This window comes from Apostichopus japonicus, chromosome 3 (assembly GCF_037975245.1).
Source record: "Apostichopus japonicus isolate 1M-3 chromosome 3, ASM3797524v1, whole genome shotgun sequence".
Lineage (NCBI taxonomy): Eukaryota > Metazoa > Echinodermata > Holothuroidea > Aspidochirotida > Stichopodidae > Apostichopus > Apostichopus japonicus.
The window spans coordinates 20,145,768-20,169,606 of record NC_092563.1 but is presented as its reverse complement, the minus strand read 5'-3'; the positions used below and the strand labels follow the sequence as shown (position 1 = coordinate 20,169,606).

Below are 23,839 nucleotides of genomic sequence, written 5' to 3'. Positions count from 1 at the left end.
TACCAGAAGGACAACTCTATCATGCATTTTGTACTTTTCTAAAAATTTATTTACGGACAGTGCCTATACTACTTTAAACACAAACATGTCTACTGCTTGCTCCCACCCCCCCCCCACCCTCGTAATCAATATGTATAGATATATCTTGTTTGGAGCCAGACAGTTCATCTTTCTTTCAGTGGTTGGAGTAATGCAAACAATTACTTGTCCAGATGATATATATTTGTTGACAAACGGTGGGGGAGCAGAGGCAGTCGTGTCGTGGATAGAACCTGCTGGTTCTGTCTTGTTCCAAAGTCATAGACCAGGCGATCTGTTTCCAGTTGGTGAAACTTCAGTGACATATGTCATCCTCGATTCTGCTACAAGAATAATCACCTGTGAATTCAGGGTTTTGCACCAAACAGGTATATACTACCTTTGTAAATGTATGTGTTTTATTTAGCATCCACTTCATACTACAACAAAACAATTAAGTTGTGCCATAAAATGTTTTTTTTTGCTGCAACTGCCCCCCCCCCCTCCCCGTGAAGAAGGTAATCATTATATTAAGCTTTCCGAGTGCTTGGAGCACCAAATTTTTATCACGGACCTATAAACTAAGTATGGATCTGACTCAGGGATACGGACCCAAACCTAGAGATGAGAATCAAATCCACCTGTAAAGGCTAATTTCGATCTAGATTAAACTTTGAACATGTTAATCCTGGTAGATTACGACGGTTATATGCGAACCTTCAAGGCACCAAATTAAAGCGTAAATTTTTTCGGAGTAAAATTATTGTCATTAAAATTTAAAGATCATATCACTTAATGCAAATGTATCACACAAGATACAATAATTCCACCTACTTTAATATATATCTCAACAGAAATTAAAGATTGATTAAAATACAAATGAACAGTCATAGATGCTTATCATACGACATATGGATGGGTGATGATGAAATGACCATTCTGATAAAATCTTTTGGTTACAAGAAGGGGTAGTTTCTTCTATTTTTGGATATTTCATTATGATATTTGATAAATATACTTTCTTAAAAGAGTTTGAAAAGCCATGTACATTTTCAGGTTTTAGACTGGTCATTAGTTTTGCTGATTGAGTCTTAAATCTGCAGATATTATTTCATTTTTGGAAAATGAGTTTTAACGCCCAAACAGGGAAGTAATTGTTAGTGTGCACTCAATGGGACTTGTTTCTGAAAGTAGGTCCTACATATTATTTTATGTCTGATATCTCTCCAGTTGATGTTGAACCTCCTACCGTTAGCAACGTCAGGGACGTTACCATCAATGTGACAGCGGTGGGAGCTGCAGTTGAATTCGAGGAACCTACAGCTGAGGATGCTTTAAGCGTGGCATATCTGGTTTCAGCTAGTCACAGATCTGGAGATGTTTTACCGATTGGTTCGACGGTTGTGAATAATACCTTTTCAGATCGTTGTGGCAACACAGTAGTTGTTACGTTTGTGGTTACAGTCGAGCTGCGTGAGTATTGTCAAAGTTAAGTATTAAGTACACTCAGACAAAGTTCGTAGTTGAAAGTGTTGCTTTGCAAGAGCTTCATACTTGGTGCGTCAATATGTGCATTGCCATGTAAGACATCATCAACCCATCGATCATTGTGACGGACAACAAGTCTGGAAAAGCTTGTCAAACATGATAGCTTGAGAGTTGAACATCATAGTTTCGTGAGAAACTGGTGGAATTTGGTACGAGTGAAAGGTCATTTGAATTCGGCAAAAGATCACAGTATTTCACATTTGTAAAAGGGGTAATAAAAACCTTTGTGCAGTTTAAAGTTCATAATTTTTACAACTTGTAAAAAGAACTGAAGAGATGGGAAACAATGATAGCTTGAAAGTTAAAGCTGGTAGATCATCAGTGTTAAGTGAAAAACTGGTGGAATTAGGTACAAGAGAAAGGTCATTTGAGATGAGCCAAAGATCACAATATCAGATACACGGTGACATAACAGCAAAGACAGTATCCAAATATAAAGTAAAATTCAATGAAACCATCAATTCAAAATCACTAAAACATATTAACATAATCAGGTTTAAGAAGATGAAGGAATGGACCTTAACCACATCTAGGTAAAATACATGTATGGAAGTCATCACAATATTGACCAGTATGTTGAGTGATGAGTGAATGGACGGAATGACGAATAATCGCACGGGAGAGAGATAAGAATGTATATTGATGTTAGCTAAGTCAACTGATACATTATTATACCACAATTTGGCCTGTATAAAGTTACTGAGATATACGCGGTAATTGAATTTACCCTGTAATACATGAATGAATACAAGAAACATCATGGAATCATATATGAAATAGCATAAACTGTTATTATAGTCCACATAAAAATAGATCGACCACAGAATTACAGGTATGTGAGTTGGGATACAACATTAGGCTGTAACACCCATATTACAATATGGTAGGCTATGATTATTGCAACATCAACACTGCAGACTAATAGAGTATTTTATGCCTTGGTTCGATATCATATAACGGCCACCAATGGGATAAAACTAGAAAATCTTGATGAGATCCATTTAATGTTACATCACAACACTCACCCTGATTATAAACTTGTCCACATTCTGTGATTTACTTGATTACACTTCTGAAGTGCAACAATGTAGCTTGGTAAGAGTGAGAAATGTAGTAGGCAAAGGAAAAATAGATGGGAGTATATGCATATGATAGAATGCAGCCTAAGTAGAAGTGAGGTAGTGCTATACATGATCACACATATGACAGTCACAGTCACATATGGAATACAAAAGTTAACATATCATTCAAGCAGTTTTACTTGTCTCTTCTAACCACAAACCATTGACAGCAAAATTAAAAACGTTTGCCAATGGCATACACTAGTTTCACATCTGTGGATTATGTTTCTGTGCCAGTGATAGTCACCTATCAATAAATGTGCGATGTTTTCACCCCGAAGTCAATTGTGTGGCATTAACGTTGTTTGTATGTTGCAGTCATCTTATCTTTACCGTAAAGCTTTTGAAAATCGGCTCTGAATTACTGATGGCCACTAGCTGTAACTGGCTGACAAAAATTTATACAAAGGTCCATGGGAACATATATTCACGTGAATAAATCAGTCTTTATATAAATCATAATCACTCAAAGGCATTACAATTTACAGACAAATGATGACATATTTAATATAAATCCAGTCAAGGTTGTTGCAGGTGTCGTCCATGTTGTAGCAGTGGAACAGAGTTTTGGTATGGCTGTTTGGCCTCTGTTAGTAATTATTTCATGTGCTCAGAGGTCAATGGTCATTCAAGGAAACAGCTGGTTTATATGTGCACAAGTTGAAAAGGCAAAATAACTGAAGCTATCACTTCCTCGTAAAAATTTGTACTTTTGTTGTGCATTGCTTCACCACATCATTTAACATAACATTAACTTTTGTTAATCTGTGCACCTCGCCACTTTACCAATTTTTCTGGTTCTCTCTAACTGTGCATATCGTCCACACTTAGGCAAGTGTACGGTCCTATACTATGCACATTTGCTGGTGCACAATTCCCTACAAATGTACAATTCTCTACAAAGGTGCACTTTTGCCATATTCTTCCCTTTATCGTTGTAGAGCTGCTGCACAGTTGAAACCATGTCAAAATAGAGAGCTAAGTTCTTAGTTCCATTGCAAGCTATACTGTTACTTTCAGGATTTAACTGTACTCTCTTTATGGAAAATAAGTACATGGAACAACATTGCACTAACATTGATACATCTACTAAACTGATATATAGGTTAATAGCTGTTCTGTGTAGTTCACTGCATGCATGGTGTAGAGATCCAGTAAACTGATATAATCTGGGAATCTTGCTATCTGCGATTCTGTATAGAGTTTGTTTTCGGTGAGATCTTCCAGGATATTTTAACATAAATCTTTAACTCTGAAGATTATTACCTAACAATCTGACAGCATCTAAGTCGGCTTAGTACAATTTCACCTTGTGAGGTACTTGCTGCAAACTGCTTAAAAATCAACTTTCTGAACTTAAATTTCTAGTTTCATATACCTTAAAATGAATACAACAAGAAACATTAACTTTGCATATATTGAATATGAACCTGCAAACAGTATTCACTTTGTTCATTTATTATATTAGGCCAGTGGAGTTTTGCATTTCTTGGGCAACAATTTTCCAATGTCGTACTTAGCGATCATGGTAAAGGAAACCCTGAGACTGAGAAATAACAAAGCTGGACCTGGTTGCCTTACATAAACTTAATCCTTCACTGACTGTTCTACTACCAGCTAGCTGGAACAGGTTGCCTAATGTAGACGTCCCAAACTGACTGTTGTATTGTCAGATAGCTTGTCCAGGTTGCCTTACGTGAACTTAAGTCCTACTTTAACTGATGTACTGCCAGCTAGCTGGTCCAGGTTACCTTACATATACTTACGTCCTACACTGACTATTGTACTGCCAGCTAGCTGGTCCAGGTTGACGTACATAAACTTAAGTCTTACACTGACTGTTGTACCGCCAGCTAGCTGATCCAGGTTACCTTACATATACCTAAGTCCTACACTGACTGTTTTACTGCCAGCTAACTTGTCCGGGTTTCTTCTTCAAACTACTCTTTACTGTAACTGTAACCATTTTCAACTTTATTCCTTTCACATATTTTCTTCTTCAATTTAGTTGTTGAGGCTGGGGACTGTAATATCTTTCTGAATATTGCTCCATCATATATGTTGCTCTATTGCAAATTTCTTCCCGTGAATGGCTTTGTTAAGCAGGTTTGCATACTCTTGTTGATTTCTAGTAATTTAGCCCTAACATACATGGCAAAGGCTTAGTTTTACGGTTAGAGTGTCCGCCTCACAATCATTAGGTTCCAGGATCAAAATTCTGACAGTAGATATATTTTCTTGACCTATTCAAAAATTGCTGCATTGCAGTGGTGATATGCGGAGACACCCGTGGATTTGATATTTCTGGTTTGTGAACTCGGGAATGATGGGTTTGTTTCTGTTCTTCAATTGGTTTCGAAACAACTCTCTTGGTGATGTCGATGGTGATGGGGTATTTACTCTCGTCCGCCGGATGGGGACGTTAAATGGCGGTCAGAGAAGCAGGAATGGGAGTCAATTCACACCCCTGCCTCAATATCCTCTCAACACTTTTCCAGAGAAGGCTGGAAAAAGTTTGATCAATTGCAGTTTAGTGAATGGGCTCAATATACAATAGGTCATCAACAATATACAAAGTCACCAGGTAATGAACTCTGCTTCAGAGAGTTGATACTCTAGTATTGGGAGCGGGGATTTAAACACACACTGAAGTGGCCCTTGTAAGGTTTAACACTGTGAGCTTCAAGGGGTGAAAAGATTTATCTTGAATGACCTCCAAATTGGCAAGATGCTCCTTGATTTATACTGGATGACTTTAGCTGTGGCAGTAAGTTGTAAAACCATTTCATAGTGTATAAACTATGTCATGTAACTCTCATTCTTCAATAAAATAATTAGTGTAATTGTTGGTGGCAGAGCTGACTTGCTAGCTCCAAATCGGTTAAAAATGTCCATCTGCTCATACGTATTTAACATCTACGCGAGGCGAAAGGAATCAATGCCATGGTGATGCCGTGTGCCGGTGTGTGTGATGTTTTGGATTTTTAAACTGATCAGCAAAAAGCTGATGTCATAGCTTAATACATCCTTGGTGTTTGAATCCTAATTGAATCCTATCCAATGCTACTATGTTGCATGGGTAAAGCAATCCTGCTTAAATTTAGTCTCTTTGCGAGTGGATTTGCCAGGGACTACCATACAATGGATTCCACCTACTTTCTTAGATGCCTTCGATGTTATAGTTGTGCCGTCTCAAGATCCCAGCACATTTTTCAAATCTGGGCTGACAATTGTCACTAACTTTTTTTACGGACACTACTGCCAACTCATCTCTTTGTTCATTGTATGTGAATGTAGTAACAAGGTAGTGAAAATGGCACTAAAAGTGACTGTGGAAATGTACAAATTTCTGACATGAAATTTATATCAATAACAAAATTCAACTTTTGACATTAGCCTCAGTAATTCTAACCATATAAATGAACAGATTCCTGCTGTAAACTATGTTTTGGTATTAAGAAAAGAACTATAAAGAGTTGTCAGTCCTACTTTCAGTTGTATTAACCATATACACCTGAGCAAAGTTCTGATGCTTGATAGTTAACTGTATGCATGACCAAATTCTTGATGAAAAACTATAGTTTAAGAACAGAAGCAAACTTTGAACTTAAAGCATTCCTGACGTGAACTAGAGTTCAGTATAACATGAACTTTGAATAGTAGACTGTACCGCAGGCAGTACCATTAACCACTCACATGTGAAATATCCTAATGGGAACTTTAGTTCAGTGACAGAGGTCAAGTAGAAATCAGTATTACGTGAACTTTAAAGAGTAGACTACACCACTGTCAGTAACATTGACCACTCACATGTGCAATTTCATAATTGGAACTATAGTTCACAGATAGTGAGGTTAACTAGGGTTCAGTATTACATGAACTTTAAAGAGTAGACTGCAACACTATCAGTAATATTAGCCACTCACAGGTGCATTATTCTAATGGAAATATAGTTCAGTGTCAAAAGTGAACTAGAATTCAGAACAGGAAGTATTACATGAACATGTAATAGTAGATTAGCCACTGTCAGTAACATTAGCCACTCAAATGTGCAATATCCAAATGGGAACTTTAGTTCAGGGACAGTGAAGTGAACGAAAAAAACAAATAGTTCAAAACTATAAAACAAAACCCTTTTCTTCACAGTAGTTTATAAAACAGCAGCTTATCGTATAGTATCTTTAAAAGTTTGATGCAGATTTTTTTCCTGCCATTACTAAATATGGAAATATATATCTCACTAGATTTAAATGAAACTGTTTCATTGTGACAGACAACCATGCTAAAAATGGCTTTCATTTTCGGTTAGTTCATTGAAAATTTTTGCTACATACTTGTATGGCACAAGTTGTATATAAGAAATTAGTTGTCCTGTCTCTTACTTAGTCAAAGAATGTATTTACATAGGCAGACTCCATTTTGATATGTGGTAGACTGTTTAATGTCACCTTTACAGATTGACCGCATATCCGTGCGTCTCACTTTTCCGAAACTTTATCTCACATCACCTCATTTGTTAATGTAGACTCCAAGATCATTAAATCTAGTGTGCTGAAGATTCAGATTTATTTAATCAAACTTGCCTGAACTAATGCTGATTAGTTTACTCAAGGACCATCATTCATTAAAGATTTGTTTCATAGTGACTATGTTACAAATAAAGAACGTTCTAAACAGTAAAATGGATTATGTAGAGGCAAATTTGATCACTTCATATTGATCTCGGTGAAGTGGTTTTAAAAGCTCTTATTCAAACTACATGCATAGAAGTGAATCTATATATCACATAAATAGCTCAAAGCTTATCATCACCACTTCAGTTCACTGGTGTTTTTAAAATTCTTTTAATTTCTTTTGAAAGAATTCTATAGTGTTGCAATTTTAGAAATCTCACCTTTTAATTTTTTCTCATTATCCCACTCCCCCAATTCCCATCAGTTGATACTGTTCCACCAGTTATTTCCGACTGTCCATCACAACAGACTATCACACTTGAACCGGGACAAACTTTTGCACAAGTTGTATGGTTTCAACCTTCTGCAACTGACAATTCCGGAACAGCTACTCTTCAAACTCAGACGCACAGTCCTGGAGATTCCTTTGTGATAGGACAAACAACTGTGATGTATATATTTCTGGATCCGGCTGGCAACACAGCCAACTGTGAATTTATTGTACTTGTCCAGACAGGTATGCACTTTATCATATCATTAATTGTTTTTTATATTGATGTGATTCTTCCTAGTTTATGTTTTTCAAGACAATTTGCATTATTGCTATTGTGTTTGCTGTTTTCACCGTTATTTTTTCAACTGCAAAAAGCTGACAGGATACAAACGTCAGGCCAACTTACTTTTACAGGAATTTTGTATCGAAACTGTTTACTCTACAGGAAATATATTGAATATAGTAAGTCAACACAGAATGAAGCAATTGAACAGTATTTATAATTTGGATTAATGATCCAAATACTCCTTCAGCGTTCCTTTGCCCTGATGCTGTTCCTGCTCTGTCTCACTAAAGAGAAATGACTCCTTTTTGGTTTCGATGAATATCGTGACCTATGCATTCATGATGGCGTAAGTGCGTGTGTGTGTGCGTTTGTGACGCCCAGCTTGTAAACACGATATCTCAAGAAGGGAATGTTTGACCAACTTCATGTTTAGTGTGTTAGATGAACCACATTGAGTAAAGAAGCCTATTGTTTTCTGTGAAGGTCAAAGGTCATTTAGGGTCACTAGGTGTCCAATGGTGAACACCTTGTAAACACGATATCTCAAGAAGGAAATGTTAAACCAACTTCATGTTTGGTGTGTAGATATACCACATGAAGTACAAGAAGCATATTGTTTTCTGTGGATGTCAAAGGTCATTTAAAGTCACTAGGGATCAAAATGTGAAATCCTTGTAAACACGTTATCTCAAGGAGGGAAGCTTGTGCAAACATATTTAGTGTGTAGAAGTAATATATTAAGTACAGGAAGCCTATTGTTTTCTGTGGAGGTCAAAGGTCATTTAGGGTCACCAGGGGTCAAATTGTCAAAAAAATTGTAAACACGATAGCTCAAGAAAGGAAACTTGGGAAAACCTCATATTTAGTGTGTAGAAGTACCACGTTGTGTACAGGAAGCCTTTTGTTTTCTGTGGAGGTCAAATGTCATTTAGGGTCACTAGGGGTTAAATTGCCAAAACCTTGTAAACATAGTAGCTCAGGAAAATAGGCTTTGGCAGACCTCATATTGGGTGTACAGAAGAACCACATTGAATACAGGAAGCGTATTTTTTCTGCGGAGGTCAATGGTCAATTGAGTTCAACAGGTTTAATATTGTGAAACCTAGAAGGTGTCCCTAGAATGAAACTCCTGTCATGTAATTATCTGCATTAAGTCATAATTTTTTTTTCATGATTTTAGATGCTATTCTGTAACTTATCTTTGACAACATGCAATATTTGATAAGTTCTCACTTATATATGTATATTTGTATATTGAGACCATACTTTAGGTCTATATTAGTAGCTCTAAGTGGGTGGCTGTTGTGATAAATAATAATAAATTCCCTTCACTTCATTAGGTAGACGCCTAACCCTTTGTGCGAGGGCTAAATGCAAATCAAAAAATTTTCAACAGGGATGTGGGGTGGGTGTTGCCCTCTGGTCATTAAAGCAGTCTACTATGAAGGGTATTGGGGATTTCAAAAGTTAGTCATCAAATGGACCAATCTAAAGCATGCCATAAATTAGCATAAAGCATGCCATAAATAAATAAAAAAAGCATGCCATAAATTAGGCTTATTAGTAGCTATATGTGCAAGTTTGTGCTAATATATACTTAGTGTGAACCTGAAAATGAGAGGGGGGATTTAGACCTGTAGTATTGGTCCATTTCTTCCCTGGGTAATTGCCAAATCTCTTGACTGTATCATTTCCCCAAACTGATGGTCTAAGGTGAGAGGCCATGGTACCCAGGCCGTTCTCCCCTTCTTTTGTCTGTGCCACTTATCCTGACATACTTGTGCCTTGTTTTACTGTGGTTTAAATGTCAAACCGCTTTGACATTTCATCTTGTTTGATCAATGCACGTTTAAAGTAGTTTTTAGAGTGTTTTGACAAGTCTGATCAGTCCTGTCTGTGGTACTCCCTAGATATATCTTTATCATTTGCTATATAGCTATTCCTGGTTATTACTGTGGTCTTGATATAAAACCACCATGACCCTTTCCCGGTTCATTTATAGAGCGTTTTGATAAGTTTCAACAGTCCTGTCTGTGGTACTTCCTAGCTTTATCTTTATCATTCTCTATATAGCTATTTCTAGCTATTGTCTCATTTATATAGTGTTTTGACAAGTCTCATCAGTCATGCCTCTGGTACTCCTCAGTTATATCTTTATCATTCTCTATATAGCTATATCTAGCTATTACTTGTTTCATTTGAAGAGTGTTTTGACAAGTCTAACCAGTCCTGTCTGTCTCAATTAAATTATAAAGGACTAGATTTGTTCATCTTGCATGTACGAGTTCCTGTTCAATTTCAGGAACAAAAGGCAAACTCTGCTTGTAGGGAAGCATACTGGAAACAATGAGTATTGCAGTTTGACTTTGGGTTTAATTGGTTGCTTGGCAATGTTAATAGAGTTACAATTTTGTTATTACAGGATCAAACAATCAAGCAATCATCAGAAAGAACTTACAATGTTTGAAACCATCTTATTTGTCTTATCAGTTAAGGTTGCATATCTTATCCCAATGATATTAATTTAATAAAAGAATCAGACATATATTGGTTGTGAGACTAGCTTCACCTCTGTGGATAACATATTCTGTTTTTGTTTCCTTCCTTGTTTGTCAGTGGACACCACTCCACCAGTTTGCACTAATTTGCCAATTGAAATCTTAGAGTGTGTGGAACTTGGGGACTCTGGCCTGGTTGTTGATAACCTGCCAGAACCTATATGTGTTGACATCTCGGGTACTGGTGAAGTGTCAGCGAGGACCCACACTTCTGGTTCCTTCTTCATTGTTGGTGATACCAATGTTGTCTACACTTGCTCAGATGCCTCTGGAAATACAGAAAATTGTGTTCTGATTGTTAGAATTGTTCAAAGTAAGTTTGATAGATCCAGTCAGTATGTCGTATCCTTTTTGCACAGGAGATTTGCATTTCTTGGGCAACAATTTTTCATTGCCATACTTAGCGATCATGAAACCCTAAGACTTGGAAAACTACATGGAACCTATTTTTCTGGTACATCTTAGTCTAATTAAATCTGCATGTCAACTTTACCCTGCAACAATCATGGTGCCAAATGTCTCACTATATATATATGTTCTGTTTCTTTGAACCGATAGATTTCCAAGCTGGTATTTACATCTATCAAAGGGAGATCTTTTCATGACAACCTGCCAAAGAATCTGCAGTCTGTTTTATACCCTAACATTTTCAGCTATATGTATAAGGATTTATTTCTTGTTTAATAAAACACTGATATTGTTCTAAATTATATCCAAACCAAGAAATTCTAACCCATTTCTTACGATAAAATAATTATGAATTAATGAGTTATTGTGATGCACTTAGAGTTTCTTTCATACAAGGTCTAATTTTGAACGAAACAAATACAACATTTAAATTGCATTACACATTTAGATGACATGGCCATGAGCACTACATAGCATATCTATAACTAAAGTGTGTATTAGGACAGTAAAGCTAGCTTTAAATACAATAAAGTCCTACACTGACTGTTGTACTGCCAGCTAGCTGGTCTAGGTTGCCTTATGGACTTACGTCATGCACTGACTGTTGTACTGCCAGCTCGCTGGTCCAGGTTGCCTTACATAGACAAAAGTCCTACACTGTACTGTCAGCTAACTGGTCGAGGTTTTTCTCTCAAACTACTCTTTACTGTACCTGTAAACATTTTCAACTATATTCTTTTCACACTTATTTTCTTCTTCAATTTAATCGTTGAGGCTGGGGACTGAATATTGCTCCATCATATGTATTTGTTGCTCTAGCGTATTCTACCGATTTCTAGTAATTTAAGCATAACATTTTCAACACACGGTCAAGGTGAGGCATATACCAAATATGCAAGCTGTTAGACGACGGTCTGTATGAAGAAAGTAGCTAAAGAGTGGCATTTGAAATTAGAATTCTGTTTTGAAATGATTTCCTAGGTGGTAAGTCAGTGGCTGGCCTGTGAACTAAAGATTTGACCAATGTCTGCTGTTTAGCAAATATTTCATGTTTCTAATGTTGCCCCATGAAATTTTAGTTTTCAGAGGCAAGTCCCGGCAGAGAATAGAACAACATATTTACTGAAATTGTGTAGTTTTGTCATTAAATCAATAGATCCAATGTCCAAAGTTGAATCCTGAAATTGAATACTTTGACTTAAAGGTTGGGTAACACATGTTGCATTTATTTCTTTTTCGTAGAGGATACAGTTCCACCAAAAATTTCTGGATGTCCCAATGATATGTCTGCTGTCATTGAGTTAGGAACTCCAACTGCTGTTGTTGGACGGACGGAACCAACAGCCACCGACTTATCTGGAACAGTCATAATGACATCACGTTCTAATGGACCAGGAGAAAGCTTTTCAATTGGCCTGACCACTGTGGCGTACATATTTTCAGATGCAAGTGGCAATGCTGCTAGTTGTAGCTTTGTAGTAACTGTCATTACTGGTAAGATTGACAAATTCAAGTACTTAAGGTTAATGATTACTGTAATCATATTTAATGTTATATTTAAGATGAGCACAGTTGAGGATTAGCTTCATACAGAGACAAGTACTCAGTGACATTGATAACCAACCACTGCTTAGTAATTTACCAGAGTTATTGATTTATACTGTGTAAGTGATATGCTTAATCACCAATATTAAAGCATCTATAAATATATAGTACATTAGGATAGCCACAAAGATGTATGGTTATGTATCAGGACTAATATATCCATATAACTTAGCAATCTGTGACCGCTGCGATATAATGTCATGTATCATGACCAATATATCCATCTGTAAATATGTAGAAGCAAAGGATATCCAAAAATGTGTATGGTTATGTACCAGGACCAAAATATCGATCTGGTTAACCCATCTATAAATATATTGTAGAAAGGATATCCACAAAGATATATGGTTATGTATCAGCACCAGTATATCCATATGACTTAGCAATTTATGACCGCTGCGGTGTATAGTCATGTACTAGAACCAATACAGCAATCTGTGACCGCTGCGATATAAAGTCATGTATCAGGACCAATATATCCATCTGTAAATATGTAGAAGCAAAGGATATCCAAAACTGTGTATGGTTATGTACCAGGACCAAAATATCGATCTGGTTAACCCATCTATAAATATATTGTAGAAAGGATATCCACAAAGATATATGGTTATGTATCAGCACCAGTATATCCATATGACTTAGCAATTTATGACCGCTGTGGTATATAGTCATGTATCAGAACCAATATATCCATCTATAACTATATAGTAGAAAAGGATAGCTACAAAGATGTATGGTCTTGTATCATGACCAATATATCCATATGAGTTATTTAAAGGCTAGCATAACCATAGAGGCATCTAATCATGTGATACGACAAGTACACATATTAAATTATTTGTAAGGTAAGGTTAACAGCTAAGGTATCTTTTAATATAATAGGAGAAGTACATATATAAAATAATATGTTAGGAAAGGTTAACTGCTTAGGCATCTATTCATGTAAAAGGACAAGGACACATGTAAAATTACAAGTATCCATGTGTATGTGAATCTTGTTTTCTGTGACTTACTCATTTAGGAATTGGACAAATCTCAGTACTTGACAATTACTTTCCGGGACTTGTATGTGCTGCATACAGGTCTGAATGTGGCTTTCGCATGCTATGAGTCTTAAATTCTTATAAAATGATGTATCCATTTTTCACATTTGCAGAGGGCATTACTCCACCAATGATTGTGAATTGTCCCAGTCTGATTGAAAGACAGGTTGAGTTGGGTGTACCAGGACTAATCATTACATGGACTGAACCATCAGCCACAGATATATCTGGTACTGCTATGTTAGTTGACAGGACACACGCACCAAATGATTTCTTTCCAGTGGGAATAACCAAAGTGATCTACACCTTCACAGACAGCAGTCAGAATGGGGCCGTTTGCAGCTTTATTATCTCAATAACAATTGGTAAATTTTCATCTTTGGTTTATTTCCATATAAGTTTCACCTGTTCCAAGGAAATTGTTGTAATTTCATCATGATGAAGGAACAAAAGGATATAGAATAAATATTGAATTTTCAAAATTTGAAATGTATCATCTAGTACTGTTTGATGACTGTTTGGCTAATTGTTGCATTGGTTTTCTTCTTTCAGTTGACACCACACCTCCAGAATGTGTCAACTTGCCAGCTTTTGTATCTGAAAGCACTGAGTTAGGTAACCCAGGGCGTCGGGTTACTTGGATTGAGCCTACCTGTCAAGATATTTCAAACGTAGCTTCTGTGACAGCCAGATCCAATCTGCCAGGTTCCTTCTTCCTGGTAGGAGATACTGTAGTAACCTACACTTGCACAGATGGATCTGGAAATTCTGACACATGTTCATTTCCTGTCCAGGTCTTTACAAGTGAGTGATATAATAGACGCAATTTTGCTTCATTGTTCTTCGTGACAAGCGAAGTTTGTTATCAGATATTACAATGGAAATAAACTAAAGTATGAGAGCTTTTTCAACCAGAAGAGAAATTTAAACGATTTCCTTAATTTTGATGTTTCATGAAAAATTACCGTACATATCAGGAAATGCACTTATCAAAAAGATGTACTTTTATTTTCAGTTTTGTGCTTCCTTTGCCTTTAATAACAAGTTGACATTTTCCCCTGCCTTTAATACAATTTGACATACGCATATCAACTGGCAGCTTTCAAAACATGAGTGAAATCTGAACATTATCAGTTTTTTTCTTAGTCCTCTCGTGACAAATAGAAAAAAATTGACTCTCAAAGAATGGTGGTTATTTTCACTGTTCACTGCCATCAAGGTGATAGGTGACAGGAGTATTTGAATTCTTTCTTTTCATATAGCTTTTTGCATTTGTAGCATATTTTCTCCTAGCATCAGATGTATTCTTGAACAAAAAACCACTCTGTTGGTTTATTGAATGGATGTTATAACAGACATTTCAAGAATTGACATTGCATTTGAAAACAATGATCAGCTCTGAATTTATTGCTATGACACTGTCATAGCAGAGGTAACTGGATATGGTCTTCTCTTTGCAGATGAAAAACAGGTATAAGGCATCTTTGACATTGTATACTGGGACTAACTATACTGCCTCAAAGTAAATTTATGGACCGAAAAATCATTTCACAGAGTTTCCACAAAATAATACTGGAAGTTTAATTAGAAATATGGTTATGAAAGTCAACTGCCTACTTTATACCTTTGTTCTTATATTGTTTTTTAGTTCTCTGAAATGATAGAGCATTAGAGATGGTGGTAATATTCTTTCATTTCTCCTGCAGTTGATACTCTTCGGCCTCAAATCCTGGAATGCCCGGACATAGATGCTCCAAGTGTCATTGCTACCATAGAGCCTGGCATAACTTCAGCGATAGTTCAATTTGATGAACCAACAGCCACGGATGCCTCCAACTCCATTAATGTTGAATCAAGCTGTAATTCTGGAGACAGATACCCTGTAGGAACAACTACTTGTACTTTTACTTTCACTGATTCATCGGGTAACAGTGGTCAATGCGTCTTCACCATCACAGTGCTAACAGGTGCAAGTTGAAAGAAGTCTTTTTTATTAAATCAAATTTTTAATTGTAACAATATTTCCTCCACAGGTAGACTTATCATAAATGATAAGATATATGATTCTTTGAAAACCTGTTTCAGTCTGACCATCATTTGTGACATTTGAATGATAGCAGTAGTAGTCAATTGTCTTGACAAGTACCATATGTGCACCCTTGTGGACCGAAATATCAAGGCACTCAAAATCAAAATGTTACAGTAACCAGTTTGATCTATGACTCATAGCTACCTCACATAGAAAATGATGGAGTCAACAACCACACATTGCATTGCTTTACTGTTATATATCTGCTACACTGACATGATTTGGAGTGATTTACTAGAAGCAAATCCAAAAGAACAACAATAGAATCATTGTAACATTGCTGATAAACTTCTCTATCTCTCCAAATCCATTTCAAGGAAATCCATTGTCACTGGTACAGAAGAGGAACCCATCCTTTAAAACAGGTTACCTATATATCTTAGTTGATTGTAAAAATGTAGGGAATGGTACTTAAAAGGCATGGACTAGTCTGTCTCTGTACCCCTGAATATGTGCGGAGTTAGATCATGGGTATAATAACACTTTAACACGTCATTCACCGTTTTCAAACTAAGAAAACAAAGCATGTCTTAGTAGTGAAACTGCTAGTTGAAGTTGCGTCTGTCGGGGTCCTTTACACTAAATACCATCTGATCTCCTGCTCAAGTTCAGATCCCGTGCTTGAGATCAAGGTCGTTGTGTAAATGCAGATCATATCCGATCAGATCATATGAAACGAATCATTATCAAGACAACATCTTTTCAAATTCTGTGTAAATATTCTGTAACATCGTTAAACCAATTCGTGTTAATCCTTAAAGTTACAAAGAAGAGAAGAATACTCTAAACCTTAATATTGTAATGAGTAAAGAAACTGAGAGTCTTCAGCAACAGTTTTTTTTTCTTGCATTTCTGTGTACCATACTAAACTACATAAATCCAAAATGTTGCAATTTTTATAATTTATTGTTGTATTTCAGAGGGCACTACCCGACCAGAGGTTTTCCAGTGTCCAGATGAAGTCAGGACAATAGTCGAATTGGGTATTACTTCAACCGTAGTGTTTTATGATGAACCATTCGCTACCGATAACTCCAATGCACAAAATTTACTACAGACTCAGACCTGTCAACGGGGCGACTCGTACCCTGTGGGTGAAACTAGTTGTCTGTATCTGTTTGTGGATCCTGATGGGAACAGCAATAGCTGCACATTCCTTATAATAGTAACAACAAGTATGTTTATGTCTTTTATCTGTCGTTACTAGACCTCTGTCAGTATTAGAAGTGTATCGTGTATGTGGCTCACCTTTATCTCAAGGATAACTTGTACAGCTATATACAATAAATGTGTTAATTTATTTTAGTTGTGCTGTCTAAAGATCCCGGCACATTCTTCAAATCAGGAATGACAATTGTCACAAACCTTTTTAACGGACACTACTGCCAACTCATTTCTTTGTTCATTGTATGTGAATGTAGTAACAAGGTAGTGAAAATGGCACTAAAAGTGACCGTGGAAATGTACAAATTTCTGACATGAAATTTATATCAATAACAAAATTCAACTTTTGACATTAGCCTCAGTAATTCTAACCATATAAATGAACAGATTCCTGCTGTAAACTATGTTTTGGTATTAAGAAAAGAACTATAAAGAGTTGTCAGTCCTACTTTCAGTTGTGTTAACCATATACACCTAAGCAAAGTTCTGATGCTTGATAGTTAACTGTATGCATGACCAAATTCATGATCAAAACTATAGTTTAAGAACAGAAGCAAACTTTGAACTTCAAACATTCCTGACATGAACTAGAGTTCAGTATAACATGAACTTTGAATAGTAGACTGTACCGCAGACAGTACCATTTACCACTCACATGTAAAATATGCTAATGGGAACTTTATTTCAGTGACAGAGGTGAACTAAAAATCAGTATTACGTGAACTTTAAAGAGTAGACTGCACCACTACCAGTAACATTGACCACTCACATGTGCAATTTCATAATTGGAACTATAGTTCACTGACAGTGAGGTTACCTAGAGTTCAGCATTACATGGAATTTAAAGAGTAGACTGCACCACTATCAGTAACATTAGCCACTCACAGGTGCAATATTCTAATAGGAAATATAGTTCAGTGACATAGGTGAACTAAAATTCAGAACAGGAAGTATTACATGAACATTTAATATTAGACTAGCCACTGTCAGTAACATTAGCCCCTCACATGTGCAATATCCAAATGGGAACTTTAGTTCAGGGACAGTGAAGTGAACGGGAAAAAAAAAATAGTTCAAAACTATAAAACAAAACCCTTTTCTTCCGAGTAGTTTATAAAACAGCAGCTTATCGTATAGTATCTTTCAAAGTTTGATGAAGATTTTTTTCCTGCCATTACCAAGTACTGAAATATACATCTCACTAGATTTAAATGGTACTGTTTCATTGTGACAGACAACCATGCTAAAAATGGCTTTCATTTTCGGTTAGTTCATTGACAATTTTTGCTACATACTTGTATGTCACAAGTTGTATGTAAGAAATGAGTTGTCCTGTCTCTTACGTAGTCAAAGAATGTATTTACATAGGCAGACTCCATTTTGATATGTGGTAGACTGTTTAATGTCACCTTTACAGATTGACCGCATATCCGTGAGTCTCACTTTTCCGAAACTTTATCTCACATCACCTCGTTTGTTAATGTAGACTCCAAGATCATTAAATCTAGTGTGCTGAAGATTCAGATTCATTTAATCAAACTTGCCTGAACTAATGCTGATTAGTTTACTCAAGGACCATCATTCATTAAAGATTTGTTTTATAGTGACTATGTAACAAATAAAGAATGTTCTAGACAGTAAAATGGATTATGTAGAGGCAAATTTGATCACTTCAGATTGATCTCGGTGAAGTGGTTTCAAAAGCTCTTATTCAAACTACATGCATAGAAGTGAATCTATATATCACATAAATAGCTCAAAGCTTATCATCACCACTTCAGTTCACTGGTGTTTTTAAATTTCTTTTGAGAGAATTCTATAGTGTTGCAATTTTAGAAATCTCACCCTTTAATTTTTTCTCATTATCCCCCTCCCCACGATTCCAATCAGTTGATACTGTTCCACCAGTTATTTCCGACTGTCCATCACAGCAGACTATCACAATTGAACCAGGACAAACTTCTGCACAAGTTGTATGGTTTCAACCTTCTGCAACTGACAATTCCGGAACAGCTACTCTTCAAACTCAGACGCACAGTCCCGGAGAGTCCTTTGTGATAGGACAAACAACTGTGATGTATATATTTCTGGATCCGGCTGGCAACACAGCCAACTGTGAATTTATTGTACTTGTCCAGACAGGTATGCACTTTATCAGATCATTAACTGTGTTTTATATTGATTTAAAGTCTTCCTAGTTTATGTTTTCCGAGACAATTTGCATTGTTGCTATTGTGTTTGCGGTTTTCACCGTTATTTTTTTCAACTGCAAAAAGCTGACAGGATACAAACGTCAGGCCAACTTACTTTTACAGGAATTTTGTATCGAAACTGTTTACTCTACAGGAAATATATTGAATATAGTAAGTCAACACAGAATGAAGCAATTGAACAGTATTTACAATTTGGATTAATGATCCAAATACTCCTTCAGCTTTCCCTTTGCCCTGATGCTGTTCCTGCTCTGTCTCACTAAAGAGAAATGACTCCTTTTTGGTTTCGATTAATATCGTAACCTATGCATTCATGATGGCGTAAGTGTGTGTGTGTGTGCGTTTGTAACGCCCAGCTTGTAAACAGGAAATCTCAAGAAGGGAATGTTTGACCAACTTCATGTTTGGTGTGTTAGATGAACCACATTGAGTAAAGAAGCCTATTGTTTTCTGTGAAGGTCAAAGGTCATTTAGGGTCACTAGGTGTCCAATGGTGAAAACCTTGTAAACCCGATATCATACTGGCCTTTGGTCGTTGAAGCGTATACACGTACTTTTTCGGTGCTCTTGCATTTCGTTCATTTTTGGGATTTTTGGGATCGTTTTTTTTTATCAAACACCTTGTGATTCGTTTTGTTGTTTATTTGGAGTTATTTTTGTCTGTTCCTGTCATTCTGCATATTTTTTGTTCAATCTGTGCTGTTTTTTGTCTTGTGTCGGTGCTGTCCGTGGTTTAAGGTCTGTAGCGTCAGTGTATCCTATCGTACAGTGTATAGTCTATGTTGAGCCTAAGCTGCTAATCGTGAGTATCGTTTTTCCGCGTTCGCGGGTTTTTCTGTGCCTTAGTGTATTCGTTATTTATTGTCTGTAACTTTCATTCTGCATGTTTTTGTGTTCAATGTGAGCTGTTTTTGTCTTGTTTCAGTGCTGTCCGTTGTTTTAGGTCTGTAACGTCAGTGTATCCTATCGTTCAGTATATTGTCTCTGTTAAGCCTAAGCTGCTAATCGTGAGTATCGATTTTCTGTGTTCGTGGGTTTTCTGTGCCTTAGTGTATTCGTTATTTATTGTCTGTATCTTTCATTCTGCATGTTATTGTGTTCAATGTGAGCTGTTTTTGTCGTGTTTCAGTTCTGTCCGTGGTTTTAGGTCTGTAGCGTCATTGTATCCTATCGTTCAGTGTACAGTCTCTGTTAGCCTAAGCTGCCCGTCGTGTGTTCGATTTTCTGTGTACGCTGTTTTTTTTTTTCTTTGACTTAGTATTTTCGTTATGGCTGTGCCTGATCGTTTAGTCTGCTGTGATGCGTGTAATATGTGGATTGAGTTTGAGATTTCTGGCTTGGAATGTGATTTTAAATCAGCATCTAGTGAAGCTATTGTGTTTGTTTGCGATAAGTGTGTGAAACTTAAGGAATTAGAGGAGCTATTGAAAAGCTGTAGTTGTGTATGGACGGAAGTCGGGAATAGTAGGGCTGTGAGTAGTGCAGTTGCTGAAAGGGATTGTTGCGAGGTTGTTTCAACTTGTAATGGTTTTGACGTGTTACCTGTGGAGGAGTTGCGTGATGTTGATGATGGGAATGAAGTCTCCCAGGAGGGAAATAGTGAGTGGCTAGTAGTGGACGAAGTGCGTGGTGATTGTGATGTGATAGGAGATGGTAGTGTGGTTGTAAACAGCGGTAAGTGGGGACAGGAGAAGTCGAAAGGAAGAATGGTATTGTGTGGGGATTCATTAGTACGGTATGTAGACCGAGAGTTCTGCAGGGCGGATAAAGCAAAAAGGGTCAGGGTATGTTTGCCAGGTGCTAAAATCCAGGATGTCAGTAACAGGGTAAACAAAATCGTGTCAGATGAGGAGGTGGTTGTAGTCCAGGTAGGCACTAACAATGTGCAGAAGGAGTCGCAAAACATTATTCAGTCTAGGTACCACGAATTGATGTGTCGACTAGCATCAACTCGGGCTAAAGTTGTCATATGCAGTTTGTTGCCAAGATTTGACAGCAAGGTTCTGTCAGAAAAGATTGTAACTTTGAATGGTTTATTGTATAGTTTGTGTGCCGACTTCGGCTTCACATTTGTTGACATGTGGTCATCTTTCCAGGGTAGAAGGGATCTGTTCGCCAGGGATGGTTTGCACTTAGCTAATACTGGGGCCTCGTTGTTTGGTAAGATGGTGAATTACTCTGTTGAACAGCTATGTTTAAACTAAATTGGGGGGCGATGAAGTCAGGAATTAGTTTGGATAAGGATTATGTTCCTAGTGGAGGCGATTATAGGCGTTTTGAGAGCAAAATAAGTGATAGTCATAGTTCTAACTTTAGGAGGCATGCTAAGGTACATAGTTTCAGGGATAGGCTGAAGATTGTCTTTACCAATGCTAGAAGTATTCGTAAAAATTTTGCTGAATTTACTGTGCTTCTCGAGGATCTGAAACCGGATGTGTTTGGTATCACCGAGTCTTGGTTAAGGGAGGACATTGATAGTGCTGAGGTTTCTCACCCGGGGTATGTTGTGTATCGTCAGGACAGAAGGGATACTCATAATGGGGTTGGTGGGGGAGTTTTACTGTATGTTAGGGATGACATTGTAAGTGTTGAGAAATCTCAGTTGCAAGGGTCTTTTGTTAATTCTGTCTGGTGCGAGTTGTCCACAAACAACTCCAAGAGGTCCAGGGACGTTATCACTGTAGGTGTTGTTTACCGCTCTCCTAACAGCAGCGATGATAATGATGTCGTGCTGTTTGATTCAATTAGAAAGGCTGCTAAAGGTGATGTTGTTATAATGGGCGACTTTAATTTTCCTGACATTAATTGGATAGATGGTTCTAGTAGTAGGAAAGGTAGTAATTTTCTAGATGTTGTGCAAGATTGCTTTTTACATCAACATGTTACTTTCCCTACTAGGGGGGATAACATCCTGGATCTTGTTTTGAGTTCTAATCCAAGCAATGTTGTTGATTTGACCGGTCTAGGAAAACTAGGAACTAGTGATCATGATATACTAGCTTTTGATGTTGTTTGTAAGGTCGTAAGTTCTATTAGCAAGGAAAAAGTCCCTGATTTTTCGAGATCAGATACAGAGGCAATTGAAACTTTACTAAAGGGTACAGATTGGATTAATTTGTTTAGTGATATGAGTGCTTCTCAGTCTTGGATTTGTTTTGCTGATAAATTAAAGGTCATTATGGAAAATCATGTTCCGTGGAAGAATCGTCGTCGTAAAAGCAGTATGCCTCACTGGATGAATAAGAAAGTTAGATGTGCAATTAGGCAAAAACGTAGAATGTGGAAGTTGTTTAGGAGGACTAAATCTGAATCTCTTTTGGCCAAGTTTAAAATTCATCAGCTGAAAGTAGAATGCTTAGTCTCTGATGCAAAATTGAATTTCGAAAAAAGCATCGCCCTAAAAATTAAGGATAACCCAAAGGCCTTCTTTTCTTATGTCAGGTCTAAGCAGAAAGTTAAAGATGCAATTGTTTCCCTTAGGGCACCACAGGCTGATAAGATAGTTACTGATAGTCAGGATCTTGCAGATCTTTTGAACGACTATTTTGTGTCGGTTTTCACAAGGGAAGATACGAGTAGTATTCCAGATTTTCAGGGGGGCAGTGATAGGCCTAAACTGGATACGGTCTTATTTTCGGATGACGTTGTCTTAAAGGAGCTGCTTCGTCTAAATGTTTCTAAAGCTTCTGGACCGGATGCAATCCATCCGTATTTGTTGAAGACTTTTGCACACTATTTCTGCGTTCCACTCTCGTTGATTTTTAGTAAATTTATGGATGAAGGTTATGTTCCTAGGGACTGGAGATGTGCTAATATTACCCCAATTTCAAGAAGGGTGATAAGACTAAGCCCTGTAATTATAGGCCCGTTAGTCTCACTAGTGTAGTTTGTAAGGTCATGGAGTCTATTGTTAAAAAGTCTTTGGTCTGTCACTTCAGCAGTCAGTCTTTGATCAGAGAGTCTCAGCATGGCTTTTGTCAAAAAAGGTCTTGTCTCACTAATATCCTTGAGTTTATGGAAGATGTAACAAGCTCACTAAATAGGCAGATGTCTGTAGATGTTGTGTTCCTGGATTTCCAGAAGGCCTTTGATAAAGTTCCCCACCAGCGTCTTTTACTTAGGCTGAAGAGCATGGGTGTCATAGGGAATTTACTGTCTTGGATCGGGAATTGGCTTGGTAATAGGGAACAGAGGGTGGTAATTAATGGCTGTGCTTCTTCTTGGCAGAACGTTACTAGTGGGGTTCCACAAGGGTCTGTATTAGGTCCCCTGTTGTTTGTTGCCTATATAAATGACATCGACGGAGATATTTTGTGTACAGCTAAGAAGTTTGCTGATGACACCAAATTGTATTCTGAGGTCTCTTCCAAAAGCGATTCTGAGAAATTTCAAGCGGATTTAGATAAGATTTTTTCCTGGTCTCAGGGGTGGCAAATGCTTTTTAATATTGATAAATGTAAGGTAATGCACATTGGTAGTAGTAACCAAAAGTTTACATACAATCTAAATGGTGTGGAGTTACAGGAGGTCTCTGTTGAAAGAGACCTAGGTATCTACATTGACTCGTCTCTGCAACCTTCCAAACATTGTCTTGAAGCTGCTAAAAGAGGTAATAGGGTTTTAGGTATGATCAAGAGGAACTTCAGTTTTCTGAAAGAGGACATCGTAGTTAGGCTTTATAAGCAGTTGGTTAGGCCTCATCTGGAGTATGCTGTGCAGGCTTGGAACCCTTATTTTGCTAAGGATAAGGAAGTACTTGAAAAGGTCCAGAGGAGGGCTACTAGGATGATTAGTTCCTTAAAGAGGGTTCCTTATTATAGGCGGTTACAACTGTTGAAT

At 37.1% G+C, this 23,839-nt stretch overlaps 2 protein-coding genes across 11 annotated transcripts in view; one reads left to right on the top strand and one right to left on the bottom strand.

Annotated features, from left to right (window-relative positions):
* Positions 1–23,839, bottom strand: part of LOC139965400 (uncharacterized) — a 310,151-nt gene that overhangs the window by 139,055 nt on the left and 147,257 nt on the right. The window lies entirely within an intron of this gene.
* The window catches only part of LOC139965384 (uncharacterized), a 135,062-nt gene that overhangs the window by 36,302 nt on the left and 74,921 nt on the right, over positions 1–23,839 (top strand). For 8 of the 10 annotated variants that reach the window (XM_071967701.1, XM_071967698.1, XM_071967694.1 and 5 more), the window contains 10 exons: positions 180–407; positions 1,249–1,491; positions 7,626–7,877; positions 10,537–10,791; positions 12,129–12,380; positions 13,648–13,899; positions 14,087–14,338; positions 15,241–15,501; positions 16,544–16,798; positions 18,678–18,929. In XM_071967701.1, coding sequence (XP_071823802.1) covers positions 180–407; positions 1,249–1,491; positions 7,626–7,877; positions 10,537–10,791; positions 12,129–12,380; positions 13,648–13,899; positions 14,087–14,338; positions 15,241–15,501; positions 16,544–16,798; positions 18,678–18,929 — 2,502 coding nt within the window. The remainder of the gene's footprint in view (positions 1–179; positions 408–1,248; positions 1,492–7,625; positions 7,878–10,536; positions 10,792–12,128; positions 12,381–13,647; positions 13,900–14,086; positions 14,339–15,240; positions 15,502–16,543; positions 16,799–18,677; positions 18,930–23,839) is intronic. The other 2 variants (XM_071967697.1, XM_071967702.1) reach the window with 2 other exon arrangements.